The following is a 22,580-nucleotide window of genomic DNA, read 5'->3' as shown; positions in this document are numbered from 1 at the left end:
CACCAGGTTCGTCGTCGAGTACAGCATCGCAGGCGCTCCTGTCTGTGATGCAGCGTCAAGGGTAACCGCAGCCATGGTCTCCGAGCTGATAGTCCATGCTGCTGCAAACGTCGTCGAACTGTTCGTGCAGATGGTTGTTGTATTGCAAACGTCCCCATCTGTTGACTCAGGGATCGAGACGTGGCTACACGATCCGTTACAGCCATGTGGATAAGATGCCTGTCATCTCGACTGCCAGTGATACGAGGCCCTTGGGATCCAGCACGGCGTTCCGTATTACCCTCCTGAAAGCACCGATTCCGTATTGTGTTAACAGTCATTGGATCTCGACTAACGCGAGCAGCAATGTCGCGATACAATAAACCGCAATCGCGATAGGCTACAGTCCGACCTTTATCAAAGTCGGAAACCTGATGCTACGCATTTCTCCTCCTTAGACGAGGCATCACAACAACGTTTCACCAGGCAATGCCGGTCAACTGCTGTTTGTGTATGAGAAATCGGTTGGAAACTTTCCTCATGTCAGCGGGTTGTAGGTGTCGCCGCCGGCGCCAACCTTGTGTGAATGCTCTGAAAAGCTAATCATTTGCATATCACAGCATCTTCTTCCTGTCGGTTAAATTTCGCGTCTGTAACACGTCATCTTCGTGGTGTCGCAATTTTAATGGCAAGTAGTGTATTTTTATCAAATGTTATCAGCAGTACGGGCTATAAAAACGGACACGGTAATTGTTGAAACGTAGCAGTTTAGTCTTATTCCTTCCGTTGACACCGTAATTCAAACAAAACATTATTAAGTGGTAACTTTTTTCGTTTGAAGTGCTGGAATGCAGTTCAAGAATTATTGTCTTTCGTTCGTACCGACATATTAGTCGTACTCTGCCGCGTAGATTTGCCGCACAATGAAGTTTCAAATTGAATTTTTTTACGTGGTTTAATACTTTTTGATACTCTAAACTTTTTACAGGGCCCATCGTGTTCAGTGAAACGTTGTAGATCCTCCCACGCAGCATCAAGACAAGGTGGTGGCGAGGGCGTGCTTGCTGCCTGTGGCACGTCGAAATGCGCTGGCGGCCGGGCTGCGACTGGAAGCCGCGCTCGCTCCCTCCTCTCGCTCTGTTTACCTCTCTCTACTCCGCGCTACCTGCATCGGTTTTGGTGAACGGCCCTAATATACGTGGACCGAGAAGGTATTAAGCAGGTGGTGATAATGTTTTGGCACACAGTTGCACATTGCTTACTCCTGCACAATACTTGGTCGCGAAAAAGAGAACGGAGGACAAATTAGAAGCTCGTCCTGGGACTGTTCTACCCACTCACCATCCGCAGCTGTACAAGGGGAGGGCAGAAGGTACCCCGGGCTGGCAGAGCCCAGCCCACTGCAGAGGCCCCCCCAGTGCGCAGAGCCGCAGGGCCGCCCGCCAGCCGCTGCTCCGCTTGGCAGGCGCCCCTATATAGGCAAGCCCGCTCGGCTCGGCCCTCTAACGCCTCTGCCGCCGCCATGGGCTTTGGTCCCGAGACACAGCAGCCGCAGTACGAGGGAGGTGAGTGCGCTTGTGCTGGCACAGCCTTTAGGCCCCCGTGAACGATCGAACATTTCACCGAAGCTAACTGTGCTTGCCAAATATTGTACGGTGCAGTTTTGCGTGTTTGTCAAGCATACGTCGTGTTTGACGTCTTTGCGAGAATTTTTGATTGACAGAAAGCTTGACGAGATGGCGGACGTTGTTTATGTCGGCGTTTTGCCGCATACGTTTAGTGTAAATTGTTTTATAACAATTTGTCTCACTGCATCGTGAGTTTCTACTAATACGAAAACTACGATCAAGTATAAAAACAAAATAGCACTGACAATTGCCAAAGTGGTAGAGGTAGCACGTCTTTCCCAGCCATATATTACGCGTGGACAAAATTAGTATATTATGCATACACAATCGGAAGCAAGGAAATAACAAGAAATCTAAGTTCTCTGGTTCTTCCATGGACGAGGTGGGTTATATGATCCCACGTTGCTGCATTTTAGTGACCTGTCGTTAGAGGACCACGCAGAAGAGAGTAAATTTTCGCGTACTTGTGTATCCTGTCTCAGTGTGAAGGTGAAGTAAAGCTAAACAACTTATTAAACGTTTCACTGTCAAAAAATGGTTCAAATGGCTCTGAGCACTATGGGACTCAACTGCTGTGGTCATCAGTCCCCTAGAACTTAGAACTACTTAAACATAACTAACCTAAGGACATCACACACATCCATGCCCGAGGCAGGATTCGAACCTGCGACCGTAGCAGCAGCGCGGCTCCGGACTGGAGCGCCTAGAACCGCACGTCCACCGCGGCCGGCGGTTCACTGTCCATCCGCAGGAAGTTGAAGGTATAGTTGGTTCTGGTGAAATTGGTTCTGAATAAAATATTTCCATTAACAGGTTTCCAGTTGAACCGGGTGATCAAAAAGTCAGTATAAATTTGAAAACTGAATAAATCACAGAATAATGTAGATAGAGAGGTACAAATTGACATACATGCTTGGAATGACATGGGGTCTTATTAGAACCAAAAAAGTACAAAAGTTCAAAAATGTCCGACAGATGCCGCTTCATCTGATCAGAATAGCAATAATTAGCATACCAAAGTAAGACAAAGCAAAGATGATGTTCTTTACAGGAAATGCTCAATATGTCCACCATCATTCCTCAACAATAGCTGTAGTCGAGGAATAATGTTGTGAACAACTCTGTAAAGCATTGTCCGGAGAAATGGTGAGGCATTGGCGTCGGATGTTGTCTTTCAGCATCCCTAGAGACGTCGGTCGATCACGATACACTTGCGACTTCAGGTAACCCCAAAGCCAATAATCGCCCGGACTGAGGTCTGGGGACCTGCGAGGCCAAGCATGACGAAAGTGGCGGCTGAGCACACGATCATCACCAAACGACGCTCCAAGAGATCCTTCACGCGTCTAGCAATATGGGGTGGAGCGCCATCCTGCATAAACATCGTACGTTCCAGCAGGTGTTTATCAGCCAGGCTGGGGATGATGCGATTCTGTAATATATCGGCGTACCTCTTACCCGTCACGGTAGCAGCTACTGACGTTTTGCTGTCCAGCGCCATCTGTCGGACATTTTGTGAAATTTTTTTCTTGGTTCTAATAAAACCCCATGTCATCACATGCATGTGTGTCAATTTTTACCTCTCTATCTACATTATTCCGTGGTTTATTAAGTTTTCAAATTTATACTGACTTTTTGACCACCCGGTATATTTCTCATTTTAAATCATTCCCTGGATCAGCGTCTTGTTTCCCTCTTCACTAAACATAGTGCCAGAGGCAACGTTAAGGGTACTTTATCTGCAATTGTAGCCATTCCCCCTGGTGCCGAAATACTGCAAACACGAAAAGTGTCTGCTTCAAAAGTAAGTTTAAACTGACGAGCTTTCTTAGTGCGAGTACGGGCTTGTCTGACACATCCGTGGATAGATGAGGCCGAACTTGACAGGCAGTTTCCTCTTTTAGGAGGGACTTAATAATTTTTAAAAATTTTCATTGTCCATTCGAAGAAAGTTGATGTAATCATATGGTTCTGAGAGTTCTGCATATTTTCATGGGAAAAATCTATTTTCAGCCTTTCTCTGGTCCAGAGTCTTGTTTTTTTCTTCCTCTTCGATACAAGATGACTTGGACAGGATTTGTGATTGGTGTAAAGAATGACAACTAACTCTAAATATAGATAAATGTAAATTAATGCAGATGACTAGCAAAAAGAATCCTGTAATGTTTGAATACTCCATTAGTAGTGTAGCGCTTGACACAGTCACGTAGATTAAATATTTGGGCGTAACATTGCAGAGAGATATGAAGTGGGACAAGCATGTAATGGCAGTTGTGGGGAAGGCGGATGGTCGTCTTCGGTTCATTGGTAGAATTTTGTGAAGATGTGGTTCATCTGTAAAAGAGACCGCTTATAGAACACTAATACGACCTATTCTCGAGTACTGCTCGAGCGTTTGGGATCCCTATCAGGTCGGATTGAGGGAGGACATAGAAGCAATTCAGAGGTTGGCTGCTAGATTTGTTACTGGTAGGTTTGATCATAACGCGAATGTTACGGAAATGCTCCAGGAACTCGGGTGGGAGTCTCTGGAGGAAAGGAGGCGTTCTTTTCGTGAATCGCTACTGACGAAATTTAGAGAACCAGCATTTGAGGCTGACTGCAGTACAATTTTACTGCCGCCAACTTACATTTTGCGGAAAGACCACAAAGATAAGATAAGAGGGATTAGGGCTCGTACAGAGGCATATAGGCAGTCATTTTTCCCTCGTTCTGTTTGGGAGTGGAACAGGGAGAGAAGATGCTAGCCACGCACCGTATGGTGGATTGCGGAGTATGTATGTAGATGTAGATGTGAGCACAGTGTCGAAGTCAACACCAGGACTGCACTGTCTCCACTTGTGGTCGTTCTCACTACTCTCAAAACACAAACGAACACGAAAAGCGTCTGCTCCAAAGTCATACTAAACTGACACATTGTTTGAACATGTATGGGCTTGCTTGGCGAATTCTTAGCCAGATAAGAATTATTTTGTCAGACACGCTTTTGTCGTTTACGGGGGCCTCTACGTGCAATCTACATTCTGTCTTGGCAGTTGCAACAGCAGTAACACTTGGAAGTTCAAAATCAGAACCTATGGACTGGGATACACGGGAGCATGTTTTGCTTTCCACCAGTTTAATACTCTCAGGTCGTTTCCGCAGAATTCTTTACGCTATGAACGAATTTTTACTGTGTGATAGTTCTTTGCGAGTACTTTCTGTAAGTCTATCTGTGAGAGCTGAGAGATCACCCTCCACGAGATTTTTCTGTCGTAGTTCTGTCGAAGGAAGATGTTGCGATGGACGACGGTCGGGCTGCAGTTGCACTTTCAACGGTTTCAGTGCCAAAGAAAAGACGTAAACAGTCGTGTTCGTGTTGGACAAGAGAACGGATTAGGGGGTGCGATGACCTCGGAGCATGCAAGAGTATTACTGTAAAGGTTGTGATGGAAAATCCACGACAATATCGAAATTTGACGAGAATTAATTCGTAGAAGATGGAAGAAATACTCTTTGTAATTGGACCCAATATTGCCAATGTAGATAATACAGTGCGTTTATAAGTGAATATCGGGGTTTTAACGCTTAATAATAGTTATTACATTAAACTTACAGTTATAAATGATATGTAAAATGAAAGAGCAGCTCAAACAATTTTACAAAGAACCTGTTCAATGTGAGCACCATTTGTGACACGGCACACATCAAGTCTATAGCCGAGCGCTGGATAGGCCGCAAGGGGCCCAATGACAGGGCTTGCTTTGCATGGCCTCCACGTTCGCCCGACCTAACGCCATCCGATTTTTTTCTTTTGGGGCTTCATCAAGGATCGTGTGTACGTGCCTCCGCTAACAGCAGACCTCCCTGAATTAAGAAACCGGATTGAAGCAGCTGTTGCTACAATCACTGAAGACACCCTTATCAACGTTTAGGAAGAACTCGGCCATAGACTTGACGCGTGCCGTGTGAAAAATGGTGCTCACATTGAACATTTATAAGGTTCTTGGTAAGACTGTATGAGTTGCTCTTTCATTTGACATATCGTTTATAACTGTAAGATTAATATAATAAATATCATAAAGTGTTAAAACCCCAATATTCCTTTATAAACACCCTGTACTATACGAAAATCCATTACTGTTAAAGACAGACTGATTATGACACTAATATTTATAGCATCAGTCACATTCTTTCTCTTTAATATTTGGTAAGGTAACAATTACGATGAAATAACGTTGTACTACATTCATCTCAGTACACACGGACGTTCGAAGGCCAAACAGCGCCGATATATGATAAATGAAGCATTTGCAGACGCACATTTACTTGAACGTTTTTACTCGTATTGACTTAAGCAAACACTCGTAACATCTGTTCTTTAGCAACCAACGTAATACCATAACGAATATATACCACTTGAAACAAAATTAAAGATACGATTGTATTGCTTAGAGCTAAAATTCGAATTTTCTGAGGTCCAAAACGATTGCTTTCACACACGATTTGACGTGTTTCTCTATGTTAATTGATCTATGTTCTAAAACTACTTTTCTCGATTCCTTTAATCGTGGGCATTTTGTCAAGTTTCTTCTCCAGAGGTGTTAAATACTGCAACCATTTCGGCCAACAAATTTTCTTGTTATCCCATTTCTGTGGTAAAGTAACTGTACATTCCATAAAGCTGGTCATTCCTCGTACAAACTAATTAAATGCACGAATTCGTCCTGAGTCCACTTGCTGGCAGCTTTCTCCGTTACTTTTTTTGCTGGCACATCGCTGACATCGCTCACAGAGCGTACCCATCAAGACAGCAGTCTCAGCTGCTCTGACCGTGGTGCCACAGAGCGCCTCATAACCAATGTCCTGAATCAAATTCCAAGCCTCTCCGCAATGTCTTGTCAAGTCAGGGTACGGGACTGTTAGCGGTGAGCCGTCCGTCGGGTGGGAACGTTGAGCTCGGCGGCCTCCTCGCTGCTGTTTGGGGAGAGTGCGCCGCGTGCCGGCTGCGGGTTTCACCCCCTCACTGCCCTCACCGCCGTCCAACACATCGACGGCACCGCACCACGCCACACCCGTTACAGTCACCTACGCTAAACAATTACACCTGCATCATACCCAACGCTCGTACTTCTTGAAGGAAAAGTGGCTAGGGATAGAAGTCTCTCCGTCCGAACAGACCTTGGGAGGTCCTACGGCACCGACCGGCCGCCGTGTCATCCTCGGTCCACTGGCGTCACTGGATGCGGATATGGAGGGGCAGATGGTCAGCACACCACTCTCCCGGCCGTATGTCAGTTTCCGAGACCGGAGCCGCTACTTCTCAATCGAGTAGCTCCTCAGTTTGCTTCACAAGGGCTGAATGTACCACGCTTGCCAACAGCGCTCGGTAGACCGTATGGTCACCCATCCAAGTGCTAGCCCAGCCCGACAGCGCTTAACGTCGGTGACCTGACGAGAATCGGTGTTACCACTGCAGCAAGGCCGTTGCCGGCTAGGTATAGGAAGGTTAGAAACACTTCCCAGTTCAGGTGACTGAAGCTGCTGTACAACATTGTTTCACTCTATTAACACATTGTATATTCCAAAGTAATGATTCGTAGACGCATCGACACGTAGCCTTCTCCCCATTTGTTACACATGCTGAAATATAAAAGAATTTTTAAAGTTTTTAAAAATGGTTTAAAAAATTGTATCATGTTATTCGGTTGACCCTAAAAACGAAGTTCCACGTTATTATGACAGGTCAGGTAACTGTGTTAGACTTCGAAGTGACAGAGATTCGTGACACTATTTTTCAAGTCACCACCTGTCGGTAAAAAACGCTCGGAAAGGCGAACCGATCGTTCGACAATAGAAACCTGCTTTTCGGTCACGGAGCCATTCGGGAACCGCTGTGTCAACATTGTCGTCGCAGGACAATCTATTTTCAGCGACACAGTCAATCAGGTCGTGGAGAAAATGGAAATCGAAAAGACTGAAGCAAAGTTCGCAGTGTGCGTACCGTGTGGCTTTTTGTTTTGTCGTGTGCGAGAGCAGTCCCTCTGCTTAATTTACCATGTCTTTCGTTCCTTTTGGCGTTGCGTGGCAATGACAGTGCTGCGCAGTACGAATCGGCGTTAACGGTTACTCCCTTTCGGTGTTATGCTGCCTGCTGCCTGTATGCTTTGTAGTGTGGTCCTGGTGTCGTCCCTTTTATATAAAGGGTGTTCGGAAGTTCCTGTTACAAACTTCTAGGAATTGCAGAGGGGAGTTAGTACATAATATTTATAGAACGCATGTTCGGAAACGTACTCTTTCCGCTCTACGACTGTTCTGATGTTCAACCCTTTCACCTCCGCTTGAGGAATTGAATTAGACGTGACGCAATAAAGTTATCAGGTAACAATTCGAAAAGAGACATAACGAAACATCCATTTATTACTTAAGCACATTTGTCTGTATTAACACTTAAAAATTACGTGTTCGCATTGTTCCAAAACAAAAACGAACCCAGCGTACTAGAACAGTACTGATGCATTACAACAGCGGCTCGATGTGGCGACCTCCAACGTTGTTACAGACACTGTACCTACGAAGCATGTTCCGGCAGACACTGTGCATCCCACCTGCTGTCTCTCCAGTTTCCAGTGCACTGGACAGAACTCGTGCGAGCAGATCGTCTTCTGGCACTACTGGAGTCTCGTAAACTAAACTTGGCGTGCGACGCAACATGAGGTGACCGTCTGCTGCAGTACGCGTCACTTCGTCTGCCCTACTGCACACCAGGACAAGCTGCTCTGACACCTTTCAGCAGACGCGGACGTGCTACACCTGTCAACTGAAACCGTCGTAGAACGGAAGGAGCACGTTTCCGGAAATGGGTTTCTATTGAAAATATTATATACTCACTACCCTCTACAGATCCTATAAATTTGCAACGGGAATTTCCGAACACACTGTATACTGTTTTGCTTGGGCGGTAGTAGAATATGCAGGAGAGTGGTAGAAACGTGCACCAGTACTACGAGTCATTTTGTTGCCGCTATGACAGAACGGATCGTTAGGTTAGAAAGTTGGGAAATGAGAACGCTATAAGATGTAGGCAGAGGTACTGCCAGCCGAAAAACAACAGAAACTAGGACAAACTGAAGAAGTTAACATTATATCGAGCGTACCCACTCCTTCTATCGTCTCTGCAATATAAAACTGGATTTCGCCTTTTTCTGGCAAGGCAATGGAGCACAAAACCACATTACTCAAAGAAGTTCCAGGTGCAGTGGAACTGGGCGGTTGGTCTGACGAAGTTTGCCTGCGTATGACCAATTTGACTTTGATTGGAGAAGCTATCGCATACGTGACTTGCCACGAGACCTTACGGTACGCGCACACATTCGAAGAAGTAGCTGAGGCGTTACAACAGTGATACTGTAAGCAGAACAATACTCAGTTCTTCGTGGAGAGGTTCAATACTTTGATGCAGAAGCATAATGAATCCGTTCAGTCTCTCCCGGAGATGATGTGAAAGATCCCAACATTCACACGTACGAGCTAACACAGAATGAGGAAGTAAGTGTAGAACTACGCTGAGAAGCTGAAAATAGGGTTCTCGATGTACTCTTGCGCGGCGTCCCTGCTGAAATGTTGCGTGAGGTTAGGATAGAGAATCCATCTTAGCCGCGGCTATCACGATTGTCAGCGCAGTTGGAAGAGACAGATGTAGCGACTAGGAGGCGTAGCGACCGCTGGTTGCTGGCCTCGGTGATAAATGCCACAGGCGTGTGCGTGGGGGCCATATCTAACAACACTTGTCTGCAGACGGAATATTACGAATGTGGCTAGTCGGTCGTATCTTCGTAAGGCACAGGAGTGTCAGAGCAGCAAACAGGGAAATAGGAATCAGAATAAAGTGTTCATTAAACGCAGACAGAAACATGTCAGCAGTTGAAAAACTTTTCTGATAAAGTGTAGCACTGCGCGAGTTCGTGCACAGATGGAATGCTGCTTGTGTAGTTTTGTTGGTGGCAAGGAAAATAGGTTTTTGGTAGATACAGCGTCACATGTATTAGTAGAGGCGCCACTTCTCTTGAGTTGAAAGAGACCGTAGCCTCCGCGTTATAGGTTATGCGGAGCCGGTAATAATGATACAAGATCATTGGGGACAACACTACTCAAATGTAGCGCTGGAGTTAAGACTTTCGCCTAGCACATGGACGTGCTGCCACAAGTTGGTGAAGTGTGTTATGCAATTCTCCGACTTGGTTTCGTAACTAACCACCGCGCTAAAACCGACAGTTCGCAGCCTACAGCTGAGCTTGGAGGCCATTTTCGCTGCGTGATACCGCCGCAAGAGGCAATGGCATAGCACATACCTTTCATGAAGATGGTGCCATCTGCTCTGTGTACACACAAACTGCACATGGGTTTCTATGATAACATACTGTCAGAACAGGAAAATTAGTTTCGGTTTCTGTAGGTAAGAACTAACCTCAGGGGATTGATCCACTTGAAACAGAGAACATTCGGATACAACACACTGTTTCGTATGCGGAAGCATAGCGTTCATAGCTAACGTGAGTAGGGAATGTATGGTTCTAGTTAGCCAAGACAGTTTCGGTACGGACGGTGCGAGTCTAACGAAGATATAGGTAGGTCATGCACTGACCACGGATACAAGCATACTGTCGAGGATTCTGCATTACAATACGAAGTGGCGTATCTACAGGACAGTGACCGGAGAACTATGGAATTACTGCTGTTACTTGCAAACCGAGTTACTCAACCCTGTATAGCCACGGGGAATAATGCTCCATGTTATAGGAAGTCGTATCGTATACCAAAGCAATTCCAGCCACTCTTGGAAGAATTCATCTGCCGACAGCTGTCAGAAGCCGTCATAGAAGCCAGTGATTGTCGCTAACCGTCACATGTAGTCCTGGTTCTCAAAAATCAACAGGTCGCACCAAGAAATATCTCTTTTGTTTTGGCTATAGATACTTGAAAGTTCAAACATCACTGACATCTATCCACTACCTAATATGATGGAGGAACTTTATAATTTAAGTACATACAAGTATTTCACGATGACTCATTTGCAAGGCGGTTACCACTAGATGGAGGTAGTCCCAGAAGACAGCCGTAAAACAGTTTCTGCGGTCCGATGGTGGCATTTTCAATATTGCAGGCCGCCATGTGGGCTTAAAAATGCACCAGAGACACGTCAGAGATTGCTATATTGGTTTTTGCGTAGCTGAAAACCTAGAAAACTCGATGATCATACAGTTTTTTCAGAATATATTAATGAACATGCAAAATGGTTGGAATAAGTATTAAGTAGACTACCAACAGTGCATCTTACGCTAAGTTTTGATGCGAGTAATTTGTACAAATTCAGGTTAAGTACTTGGGCCATATTGCTAGTGGAGGGGGTGTATGAGTCGATCCCTGTTTGGTGGCAGTAACTTCAACGCCTCAAAAAACGAAGAAATTACAGTCATGTCTGGACCTCTTAACCATTACCCTAAATTCGTCAAAAATTTTGCACAAATCGCTCAACCACTAATCATTTGCTTAAAAGCGGTTTTATATTTCAATGGTCGCTAGAATATGAATCTGCATTTCAGGCATTGAAGAAGACGTTGATCGAAGACCTGATACTGGTTTCCCCCGATTTTGACAAGGAATTTGCTGTGGTGCTAGAAATAGTGCTCTTGGATGCATTCTCAGTCAGAACACAGTAAAGAGCACCCGGTAACGTATGCGTCTTAGCAGCATAAAAGAGCAGAATGCTACAAAAGACATGACAATATGACAGTGTACCTAGTACCCCCGAGTGCGCAGCAATTTCAGTTTTACAAATAGGGCTAGTCCTGTTGAATTTGACTGGTCGTTACATACTACTTGCTAATGTAGTTGCAGTGATCTAATTAGTTAACTCAGAAAGTTTATTCATTGTGAAATATTATTAACTGAGGAGGTTAAAACAATATGACCTTACATTTTCAGTGAGCGGTAGGAAATATATTTCGACATAATAACGCTTGCTATTTGAAAGACCGAGAGAGGTGGCGCAGTAATTAGCACACTGTACTCGCATTCGGGAGGACGACGGTTCAAACCCGCGTCCTGCCATCCTAATTACGGTTTTCCGTATTTTCCTAAGTCGCTTCAGACAAATACTGGAATGTTTCCTTCGGAAGGGGACGGCCGACTTCATTCCCTAAACCGATGGGACCGATGACCTTGCAGTTTGGTTCCCTCTCTCAAACCAACCAACCATTTGAAAGTATAAACCGGGTGATCAAAAAGTTAGTATAAATTTTAAAACTTAATAAACCGCGGAATAATGTAGATAGAGAGGTAAAAATTGACACACATGCTTGGAATGACATGGGGTTTTGTTAGAACAAAAAAAAAAAAAAAAAAAAAAAAAAACACCCCATATTGCTAGACGCGTGAAAGATCTCTTGCGCGCGTCGTTTGGTGATGATCGTGTGCTCAGCCGCCACTTTCGTCATGCTTGGCCTCCCAGGTCCCCAGACCTTTGTTGGGGTTACCTGGAGTCGCAAGTGTATCGTGATCGACCGCCATCTCTAGGGATGCTGAAAGACAACATCCGACGCCAATGCCTCACCATAACTCCGGACATGCTTTACAGTGCTGTTCACAACATTATTCCTCGACTGCAGCTATTGTTGAGGAATGATGGTGGACATATTGAGCATTTCCTGTAAAGAACATCATCTTTGCTTTGTCTTACTTTGTTATGCTAATTATTGCTATTCTGATCAGATGAAGCGCCATGTGTCGGACATTTTTTGAACATTTGTATTTTTTTGGTTCTAATAAAACCCCATGTCATTCCAAGCATGTGTGTCAATTTGTACCTCTGTATCTACATTATTCCGTGATTTATTCAGTTTTCAAATTTATACTGACTTTTTGATCACCCAGTATATATCTCCAGCTTTTCCGTAAGGTACCTAAGACTGCATGAAACTAATTATCTTCCGAATTAATTATCATTGAAACTCTAGACCATTGCTTACTTCAATTAGGAACTATGTTAAAATTTCTGTTAGATTGAAATTTGGCATTATGATTTTGTTCATATATTTTTATGGTCCATTTGACGTGCAGGATTTGTTAATTAACTCGCTAATTATAAAGTTCAATATTTTGAGGGTCGCAAAATATTTTATTTAAGTGGCTGCCTTCGATAATGAGTAGTGTAAAATGTATCGTTCGTAGATGAGACTATATATAGGCGTAGCACGTGTGAGATGAGGCAGTCAGCGGCAGGGGGTGCAGCGAGCAGCACGTGTGTCTCTTGTCGTGAGCAGTGTGCTGTAGTCCGGTAACGAACATTCTGAAATATTCGCATACATTGCTTACAGTTCGTTTTCTTTAATTCGTGACTTCTGAGACAGTTATTACTATTTAATTCCGAATGAGATCTTATTAGAGGAACGCAGTTTCTATTGAGTCCCGTGAACAATGACTGAGTAACAGGTCAGTGTTGACGGGTTTACTGATTATTTTTGTGCACTATCTTAATTGTTTCGAGTTCCTTAAATGTGTACGAGGACAGTGACTTGGTGAGCTGATAAGTTAATTCTTTTCCAGCACTGTACTGAGCTTTGTGATCACTGCATCAGGACAATTTAACCGTCTATGAACTACCGTATAGTAGGTAACAATTTGCTTTTCTTTAATTCGAACTTTAATTTTTCTAATTCGACCTGAAATTTAATTCGACCTGAAACTAGCCATATCAGTGATTACATTACACAAAGATTGTAACTAAAGTGGTTTTAACTCTGCCTCTGTAGAACTGACATCTTTCAGCCATTTAATAATTTTTTCATTATGTGGGGCGACAGTCATAATATATTTCTTTAAAGTCAGTACCGCCATTGGACTGTTTTTTATTTGCAGTGTTACATTTACACTATCATGGTTTCGGCTTTAAAGTGCCATTATCAATTGTTTTAATGTTATACAGTGCCTAAGATGGCATACTGTCGTATTTAAAATACCCAATGCGTCTAATATTTTTAAATAGCACAGTATGCTATCTTAGGCATTAAAACACTTGATAATGGCCGAAATCATGATCGTGTAAATGTAACACTGCAAATAAAAAACAGTCTAATGGCGGTACTGACTTTAAAGAAATCTTGCAGCCAGTTTTGGAGCCACCACAGTTACCGAGAAGAACAGAAGGGTCTTATGCAGAAGGAAGCGGGTTTGTTCAAACCGGAACTCCAGGTACTAGTAATATCGCTCTCTGTGATTGCACAGACTGTGCACGCAACGAGGCTTCATCTGGAACAGGGCGAGCAACTGCATCCGGCTAACGATCTTCGTCAGCTGCGTCACACCCAAAACTCGTAATTCAGAAGAACTGGGGGGGGGGGGGGCTTCGATCAGCGTCTTTTAATTCCTGCCACACCTCCCACTCGCCCACAGGTGAGCAGTCATGCTCAGTAGAGGCGGTAACTGGAGTGGTCCCGGAAGTGGAGCAGTCGGAGGATGCGAGGGACGTGCTGGAGGTACGGCGCACCCCCACGTGCGGCCCTCCGCTGTGGTGCAGCAGCCTCCAGCAGCGTGACTGGAGCCAGCACCGCTTAGGGCTGCAATCGACGGGTCACCAACTGAGCTCGCGTCTGAACGCAGCAACCATAGTGCCTGTCCGTACTAAAGACCGCGCAACTATAGACTAGACAGCAAAAAAAACCTCAGGACTGTAGCTACTGGGTTCAGAAGTACGCAATAAATTTAAGATTTTAGACTAAAATGCACACAGTAACTAAATCTATAAGTTCCTTGTAGTTATAAGAAGCTCATTACAACCCGGAAACGAAATCCTGGATTCTGACGCGCTACTGATGAAACAGAAGCTGCTGCCCGACTGCCGTGTTTGCCTATATACACTCTCTGCTAGGGGAGCCAGCCGCGCGGCCTTGCCTGCGTCCACTCCGCGTCCACTAGCTCCCGCCTAGCCTACGCCTGCGCCAATGCCTCCGCCTACGCCCCCCTGTGTGTGTGTGCCCGCAGGCCCGCTGCCGTGGTGCGGCGTGCTGCAGAGCCCGCAGCACCTGCTGTTCCAGCTGGCCAACGCCTGCTTCGTCATCTCCTACGCGGCGCCCAGCAGCCCCTACGGCGTGCTCTTCATGCACTCTGCGCTCATACTCGGTAAGTGTGCCTTTAATCAGCGTCCATCCAGTGGCGGGAGATGTAAACGTTACACCAACGGCCTCGAGGAAATGGTCTGTCCGCGAAAACAGGCACCAAAGCAATGCGACGAGCAGGGCCCGGAGCCGACGTCAGGCACGTGCACCACAAACTCGCGACCGTCCTGCAAGGTAGAAACAAAGAATGAACATCTAAATCAACAGCACAGTACGTGTAAACTTGTACTCATGTTCGTTGTAAATAAGCTGGAAAACAGTAATACTAGACAAAGCGGTAGACAAGTTTACTTCCACATCTCCTTAAGCTAGCTTCTCCGATTCCAAGTTCCCTACCTCAAATTATTCTGAGGAGGATTCTCGATGTCCTATTACATTTTTTCACACTCCTATGGAAACACCTTGTATTTGTAATACTAAATGTGTCTGTGTGTGTATGCATAGAGTGGAGTGGAATGCAATGTTTGTGTTGTGTGATGATGGTGGGGGAAAGGAGAGGATGGAACCCGACGTCGGTACGCAGCTTACTCCCACAAGGGGGCCGCCAAGCTTAACGCACCCATCCGACTGACGGATCACCATAGACAGTGTCGCGTGCACTTGCTTAGTGAGTCACTGCCAGAGGTTTGCTCCTGAAAACACCACACTCGCTCAAAGTCTGTAAGGGATTCCCAGCGAAGCATCTGCAGCGCTGTCGACACAACCTCTGCACCATGTGGGAGGGCAGTGTTCTGCAGCAGAATGTTGCCGCCCGACGTCATTTTTGGTAGTCTGCACTTCGTGCCTCGCTTCAGTTACTGCAACGTGTCCATTGCCGCTATCCGTTAACTGAGAAGTACCATCAAGTCCAAACGCCCAAGAAATGTTGGCGGACGCCCGCCCGCATCTTGCCCAGGTCGTGTCGAGTACACTGCAGAGGTTTCGCTGAGAAGCCTTTACACATCCTCCATTCAGTCCCGATATCTCTCCATGCAGTTTCCATATTTTTGGAGCTCTCGAGAAAGAGATTCGTGGTCGTCGGTTTGCTTCGGACGAAGAGGTGCGCGCCTCGCTACAATCACGGCTCTGTGAGCAACGGTACACATTTTTCCATACCGGCATAGGCCGTCTTGTCTTATAGTGCGGTAAATGTATTAACAATTATTCCAATTTCTTTTAAAATGAAATGCAAACCACTTACTTTTTTCCGGATGTCTCGTTTTCATTTGACTGCCCCTTAAATATTTTAAGGAAGCTACGTTACGGAACCCACAAATGTGATAGAGAAGAACCAAGTAGGTCACAACAATCGTGCCGATGTTGTAACTTGAAACAAAATTCTAGGATTAATATTAAGAAAATTGGAATTGTTTTCAATAATTATGATAGATTACAAAATTAATAGCAACTAATCATTTGGGGAAAACTGATGATATGACGCATCATGTGAAAACTTACAGCATCAGTTAACAATACAATAAGCTACTTTTCGAATCAGTCATGCATATCGTTAGTTACTCACTGAACAGCCAAAGAAAGTGGTACGCCCACCTAATACAATGTAGGGCTTCAGCGACCACGCAGAAGTGCCGCAACACGACGTGGCATGGACTCGATTGATGTCTGAAGTACTGCTGGAGAGAGATGACACCATGAATCCTGCAGGATTGTCCATAAATCCGTTAGAGTTCGAGGGGGTGGGGATATCTTCTGAGCAGCACGCCGCAAGGCATCCCAGATATGCTCTGTAACATTCATGTCACGGGAGTTTGGTGGGCAGCGGAAGTGTTTAAAGTCAGAAGAGTGTTCCTGCAGCCATTCTGTAGCAATTCTGGACGTTTAGAGTACTTCATTGGCCTGCTGTAATTGCCTAAGTCCGTCAGAATGCATAATGAGCATGAATGGATGCAGGTCAGAAGCAGGAAATTACGTACGTGTTAACTATCAGAGTCGTATCCAGACGTATCGGGGTTCCCATATCACTCCTACTGAGCCCCCCCCCCCCCCCCCCCCCCCACTGCACCATTACAGAGCCTCCACCAGCTTGACATGCCGGGTACATGGTTGTCTCCGTACCCGCACACGTCCATCCACTCGATACAATTTGAAACGAGATTCGTCGCACTAGGCAACACATTTCCAGTCATCAACAGTCTAATGTCGGTGTTGACGGGCCCAGACGAGGCGGAAAGATTTGTGTCGTGCAGTCATCAAGGGTACACGAGTGGACCTTCCGCTCCGAAAGCCCATTTCATTGAACGCTTCGGACGCTGACACTTGTTGACGGCTCAGCATTGAAATCTGCAGCAATTTGCGGAAAGGTTGCGCTCCTGTCACCTTGAACGATTCTCTTCAGCCGTTGTTGGACCCGTTCTTGCAGGTTTTTTTTTCCGGCTGCAGCGATGTCCGAGATTTGATGTTTCGACGAACTCCTGATATTTACGTTACATTCGTGAAATGGGAAAATCCCCACTTCATCGCTACCTCGGAGATGTTGGGTCCCGTCGCTCGTGCGCCGACTGTAACACAATGTTCAAACTCACATAAATCTTAATAACTTGCCATTGCAGCAGCGGTAACCGATCTAACAACTACGCCAGGCACTTGTTGTTTTATATAGGCGTTAGCAACCGCAGCAACGTATTCTGCCTGTTTACGTACACTATGTGATCAAAAGTATCCGGACACCTGGCTGAAAATGACTTACAAGTTCGTGGCGCCCTCCATCGGTAATGGTGGAATTCAATATGAACAGGCCCACCCTTAGCTTCCACTCTCGCAGGCATATCTTCAATCGTGCTGGAAGGTTTCTTGGGGAATGGCAGCCCATTCTTCACGGAGTGCTGCACTGAGGAGAGGTACTGATCTCGGTCGGTGAGGCGTGGCACGAAGTCGGCGTTCCAAAACATCCCAAAGGTGTTCTATAGGATTCAGGTCAGAACTCTGCGCAGGCCAGTCCATTTCAGGGATTTGTCGTATAACCACTCCGTCACAGTCCTTGAATTATGAACAGGCGCTCAATTGTATTGAAAGATGCAATCACCATCCCCGAATTGCTCTTCAGTGGGAAGCAAGAAGGTGCTTAAAACATCAGTGTAGGCCTGTGCTGTCATAGTACCACGCAAAACAACAAGAGGGGCAAGCCCCCTCCATGAAAAACATGACAACACCATAACACCGCCTCCTCCAAATTTTACTGTTGGCACTACACACGCTGGCAGATGACGTTCACTGGGCATTCGCCATACCCACACCCTGCCGTCGTATCGCCACATAGTGTACCGTGATTCGTACTCCACACAACGTTTTTCCACTGTTCAATTGTTCAATGTTTACGCTCCTTACACTAAGCGAGGTGTCGTTTGGCATTTACCGGCATGTGTGGCTTATGAGCAGCTGCTAGATCATGAAATCCACGTTTTCTCATCTCCTACCTAACTGTCATAGTACATGCAGTGTATCATGCTGTACTTTGGAATTCTAGTGTGATGGTCTGGGTAGGTGTCTGGCTATTACACATTACGACCCTCTCCAACTGTCGGCGGTCTCTGTCAGTCAACAGACGATGTCAGCCTGTACGCTTTTGTGCTGTACGTGTCCATTCACGTTTCTACTTCACTATCACATTGGAAACAGTGGACCTAGGGATGTTTAGGAGTATGGAAATCTCGCATACAGACATATGACACAAGTGATACCCAGTCACCTGACCACGTTCAAAGTCCATGAGTTCCGCGGAGCGCCCCACTCTGCTCTCTCACGATGTCAACTGAGTACTGAGGTCACTGATATGGAGTACCTGGCAGTAGGTGGCAGCACAATGCACCTAATGTGAAAAACGTATGTTTCTAGGGGTGTCCGGTTACTTTTGATCACATAGTGTATCTGTATTTGAATGCGCATACCTGTACCAGTTTCTTTGGCATTTCGGTGTAGATGAGTTTATTAAAAGTTTTTATATAAATATGCCAGTATCGTAAATCCTCCACAGTATGAGTGCAAAATGAGTTTTGCTCACCCTTATCTAATTTTTCAAGCGGATGTGTAGCCACAAGTTAGTGTTTAATTTTACATGTTTTGTCACGTCGCAAAACCGGATGCTTTGTTAACTTTGTTAATAACTTGTTTAATACTGTATCGTTAATTCAACGAGGGCTGCAAAATGACTGCAGTAATTTTCTCCGTTTTCTAGTATGTTATATGCATCTACAACGAGCTTTAATTTTGATTGGTGGTCGTTATTTAAGTGTCTGAGTTGGCTTCGGTAATGAGTAACTTCACAAAAGGTGTCTACCGGCGAGTGGTTGGGTGTACGCTGTGTACTGTCAGCGTCTTAGTGCCTGGCCGGTGTTGGCGAGTGCGCTGCTGTCTGGTCGCTGTGAACTTTTTGTTCAACTTCTAATAATTTTGTGAGATCTAGGTGCAGACTTTAGTTTTTCTCAGGACTTAGATTATTTGAATTGAGTTTTCGGTAATTGTCTTTTTATTTTTGGTTAGGGCATTTGAGGCAGCTGTCAACTGCAACTGATTTCTGCAGTTGGTGTTTACATTCGTGTGTATTCAGGAGAATGAATTTTGTTTTACGTCTCGACTGATGGTGGTGAAATGCGTTTTGAGTGTTTGAATGTTTGCTGTTGATTTTCGTGAAGTACTGTGCAGTTAAACGAACTTTTATCGCTCGTGCTTTTGTATTCTATGTTCTACTCGCATTACATATATTGATTACTGTTTAATTCTTTTTAATTTGTTCCTGAATTACATATAAGGCCACCATTCACGAATGTGTGAACATTATTTAATAAACATTTGTTTGGTTTAAAATATAACCCTCTGGTATAATCACATCATTAATTCTATCGTATCACGTAATTCATATTCTTCGCTAACTTGTATTCGTATTAAAAAGGGCCTGAGGATTAGCTGTGTGTAAAGTATCTGGGATTTATAGCGGCTGCTGCACGACCGACACTTCTGATAAAAAAAACGAGTCATGCCAGCAAATTAGTTCGTTCGTGGTCCACAGTGATTGCAGCCTCTAAAACAGCCGGTACGCTCGTAAAGACACTGGTGGTAGCGTGATAACTGCAGAGCACCGTCACGTCTGTATAAAATGCGTTGTGCACCGTGCTCCCGGGTCATGTACGCCCACGTTATTAGTGGTGTCTGTGCCGTGTACGAGTTTCCGTGGTCGGACTGTCCGAGGCAAATGACTCTCAAGTCCTGTAACCGTGGATCGACTGTCGTTCACTGTGCGTTCCATACCTGCGTTTACAGAGCCGCCACTAACGACGGGTGACCGCTTACCTGCGTCTCGATCGTGGCCAGTTCGGTAGTTCATAAAGCTGTGTACGTCATAAAAGCTAGGCTATAGGCCTTCGTACTCCATACAAGGTGGAAATGAAGTACAATGACCTCGCAATGTGCGCTCGAAAACGTACAAGGGGCGTTCAACAAATAACGAAGCGGATTTATTTCTCGGTCAGTTTCTGTTGAAAAAAATGGGGAATTTCTAGTGAAACATCGTGGAATATTGCCGCTTCTACCCCTATAATTTCATGAATTTCCGATAGATGGTAACATAGCCTTCAAAATGCAATTTTTAACCAAACCATAGAAGATATTCGTAGATTGTTGGAGAATGTTTACAGACACCTGGCAATGAACAAAAGCAGGTGAGTCGTTGGGTGAAGCTTCAGTCATCATCGCAAGAAGGTCGCGCAGACCTTTCCGATATCCCGCTTGCCGGCCGGCCTTGACTCTTGCAGTGTTGGAACGTGCGGACACTCTCATTCGAGGTGATCGAGGGATTGCAATGAAACACCCCGCTACGCAACTGGGCGTCTCTGTTAGTAGGGATGACACACTCGTCCACCAGATGGGGTACTCAAAGGTGTGTACACGCTGGGTTCCCCGCCGCCAAACAGAAGACCACAAAGAGCGAAGAAGGACCGTCTGTGCGGAATTGCTTGCACGTTTTTTGTCGAACATCGTCACAGGCAAAGAACATGGGCTCATGACTTCTAACGGGACACAAAACCACAATCAAATGGTTCAAATGGCTCTAAGCACTATGGGACTTAATATCTGAGGTTATAAGTCCCCTAGACTTAGAACTACTTAAACCTAACTCTCCTAAGGACATCACACACATCCATGCCCGAGGCAGGATTCGAACCTGCGACCGTAGCAGCCGCGTGGTTCCGGACTGAAGCGCCTATAACCGCTCGGCCACAGCGGCCGGCAACCACAATCCATGGAGTGGTGCCGCACCATCTCTCCTCCGAAGAACAAATTCAAAGCCGCCCCCTCGGCTGGTAAAGTAATGGCGACGGTCTTTTGAGACTATGAAAGCTTATTCTGATGTCGTCCTTCATGGTGCAACGATCAACTCTAAAGTGCATTGTGGTACGCTCATGACATTGAAGAAACGATTTCCGTGTGTTCTTCGCCACAAAAACGCAAAGGAACTTTTCCTTCTCCATGATAAGGCGAGGTCTCACACAAAACTGCACACCTTTGAGGAGCTCGCAGAACTTCATTGGACTGTTCTTCCTTATCTACCCTAGAATCCATGTCTCACACAATTCAACTTCCATCTGTATAGCCCAATGAAGGATGCATTCCACGGTAAGCAGTGCAGGTCATTGATGCAGCACGACTCTGGTTCCGACGTCGACCAATAGAGTGCTACCATACAGGTATGAAGGCCCTCCCAGTAAAGTGGCGCAGGGTCGTCGCACTGGACGGAGGTTATGTTGGAAAAAAAAGGTATTTGTAGGCAAAAGAGTGGGAAATAATATGGTGTATTGGAATACTGAATGTAACCAAGCTAGTTTCAGGAAAAATTCGAGGGTGAGTCAAATGAAAAACCTTAAAATTTTTTTAAGTATTATTTATTGCGCAGAAGTGGTACAAAGCTGTATGACTTTTCAATATAATCTCCCCCAAGTTCAATGCAAGTCCTGCCAGGGCTTACAAAGTGCATAAATTCCTTTAGAAAAAAATTCATTTGGTAGTCCGCGCAACCACTCAGACACCGCGTGGCGTACCTCTTCATCAGAACGGGACTTCTTTCCTCCCATTGCGTCTTTGAGTGGTCCAATCACATGGAAATCACTTGGGGCAAGGTCTGGTGAGTATGGTGGATGAGGAAGACACTCAAAGTGCAGGTCTGTGATTGTTGCAACTGTTGTACAGGCGGTGTGGGGCCTTGCATGTTGCAAAAAGGACATCTCCTGACAGCAATCCACGTCGTTTTGATTTGATTGCAGGCCGCAGATGATTTTTTAGGAGATCTGTGTATAATGCACTGGCGACAGTGGTCCCTCTAGACATGTAATGCTCCAAAATGACGCCTTTTTAGTCCCAAAATGGAGTCAGCATACCCTTCCCTGCTGATGGTTCTGTTCGAAATTTCTTTGGTTTCGATGATGAGGAATGGCGCCATTCCTTGCTCGCTCTCTTCGTTTCCGGTTGGTGAAAGTGAACCCAGGTTTCGTCCCCAGTAACGATTCTTGCGAGGAAGCCATTACCTTCTCGTTCAAAGCGCCGAAGAAGTTCTTCACAAGCATGAACACGTCGTACTCTCATTTCAGGAGTCAGATGCCGTGGCACCCATCTTGCAGACATTTTGTGAAACTGGAGCATGTCACGCACATTGTGGTGTGCAGACCCATGACTAATCTGTAAACATGCTGCATTGTCATTCAGTGTCACTCGACTTTCCTTCACTATGGCTTCAACTGCTGCAATGTTCTGTGGAGTCACAACTCGTTGTACCTGACCTGGATGGGGAGCATCTTCAACTGAAGTCACACCATGTGCAAACTTCCTACCACATTCG

General features: G+C 45.4%; 1 protein-coding gene across 1 annotated transcript in view; it reads left to right on the top strand.

Moving 5' to 3' along the window:
* The window catches only part of LOC124712446 (popeye domain-containing protein 3-like), a 250,260-nt gene that overhangs the window by 135,173 nt on the left and 92,507 nt on the right, over positions 1-22,580 (top strand). Inside the window, exon 3 of the mRNA XM_047242741.1 lies at positions 14,625-14,762. Coding sequence (XP_047098697.1) covers positions 14,625-14,762 — 138 coding nt within the window. The remainder of the gene's footprint in view (positions 1-14,624; positions 14,763-22,580) is intronic.

Source organism: Schistocerca piceifrons, chromosome 8 (assembly GCF_021461385.2).
Source record: "Schistocerca piceifrons isolate TAMUIC-IGC-003096 chromosome 8, iqSchPice1.1, whole genome shotgun sequence".
Classification (NCBI taxonomy): Eukaryota; Metazoa; Arthropoda; class Insecta; order Orthoptera; family Acrididae; genus Schistocerca; species Schistocerca piceifrons.
This window is presented reverse-complemented; position numbering and strand designations above follow the sequence as displayed.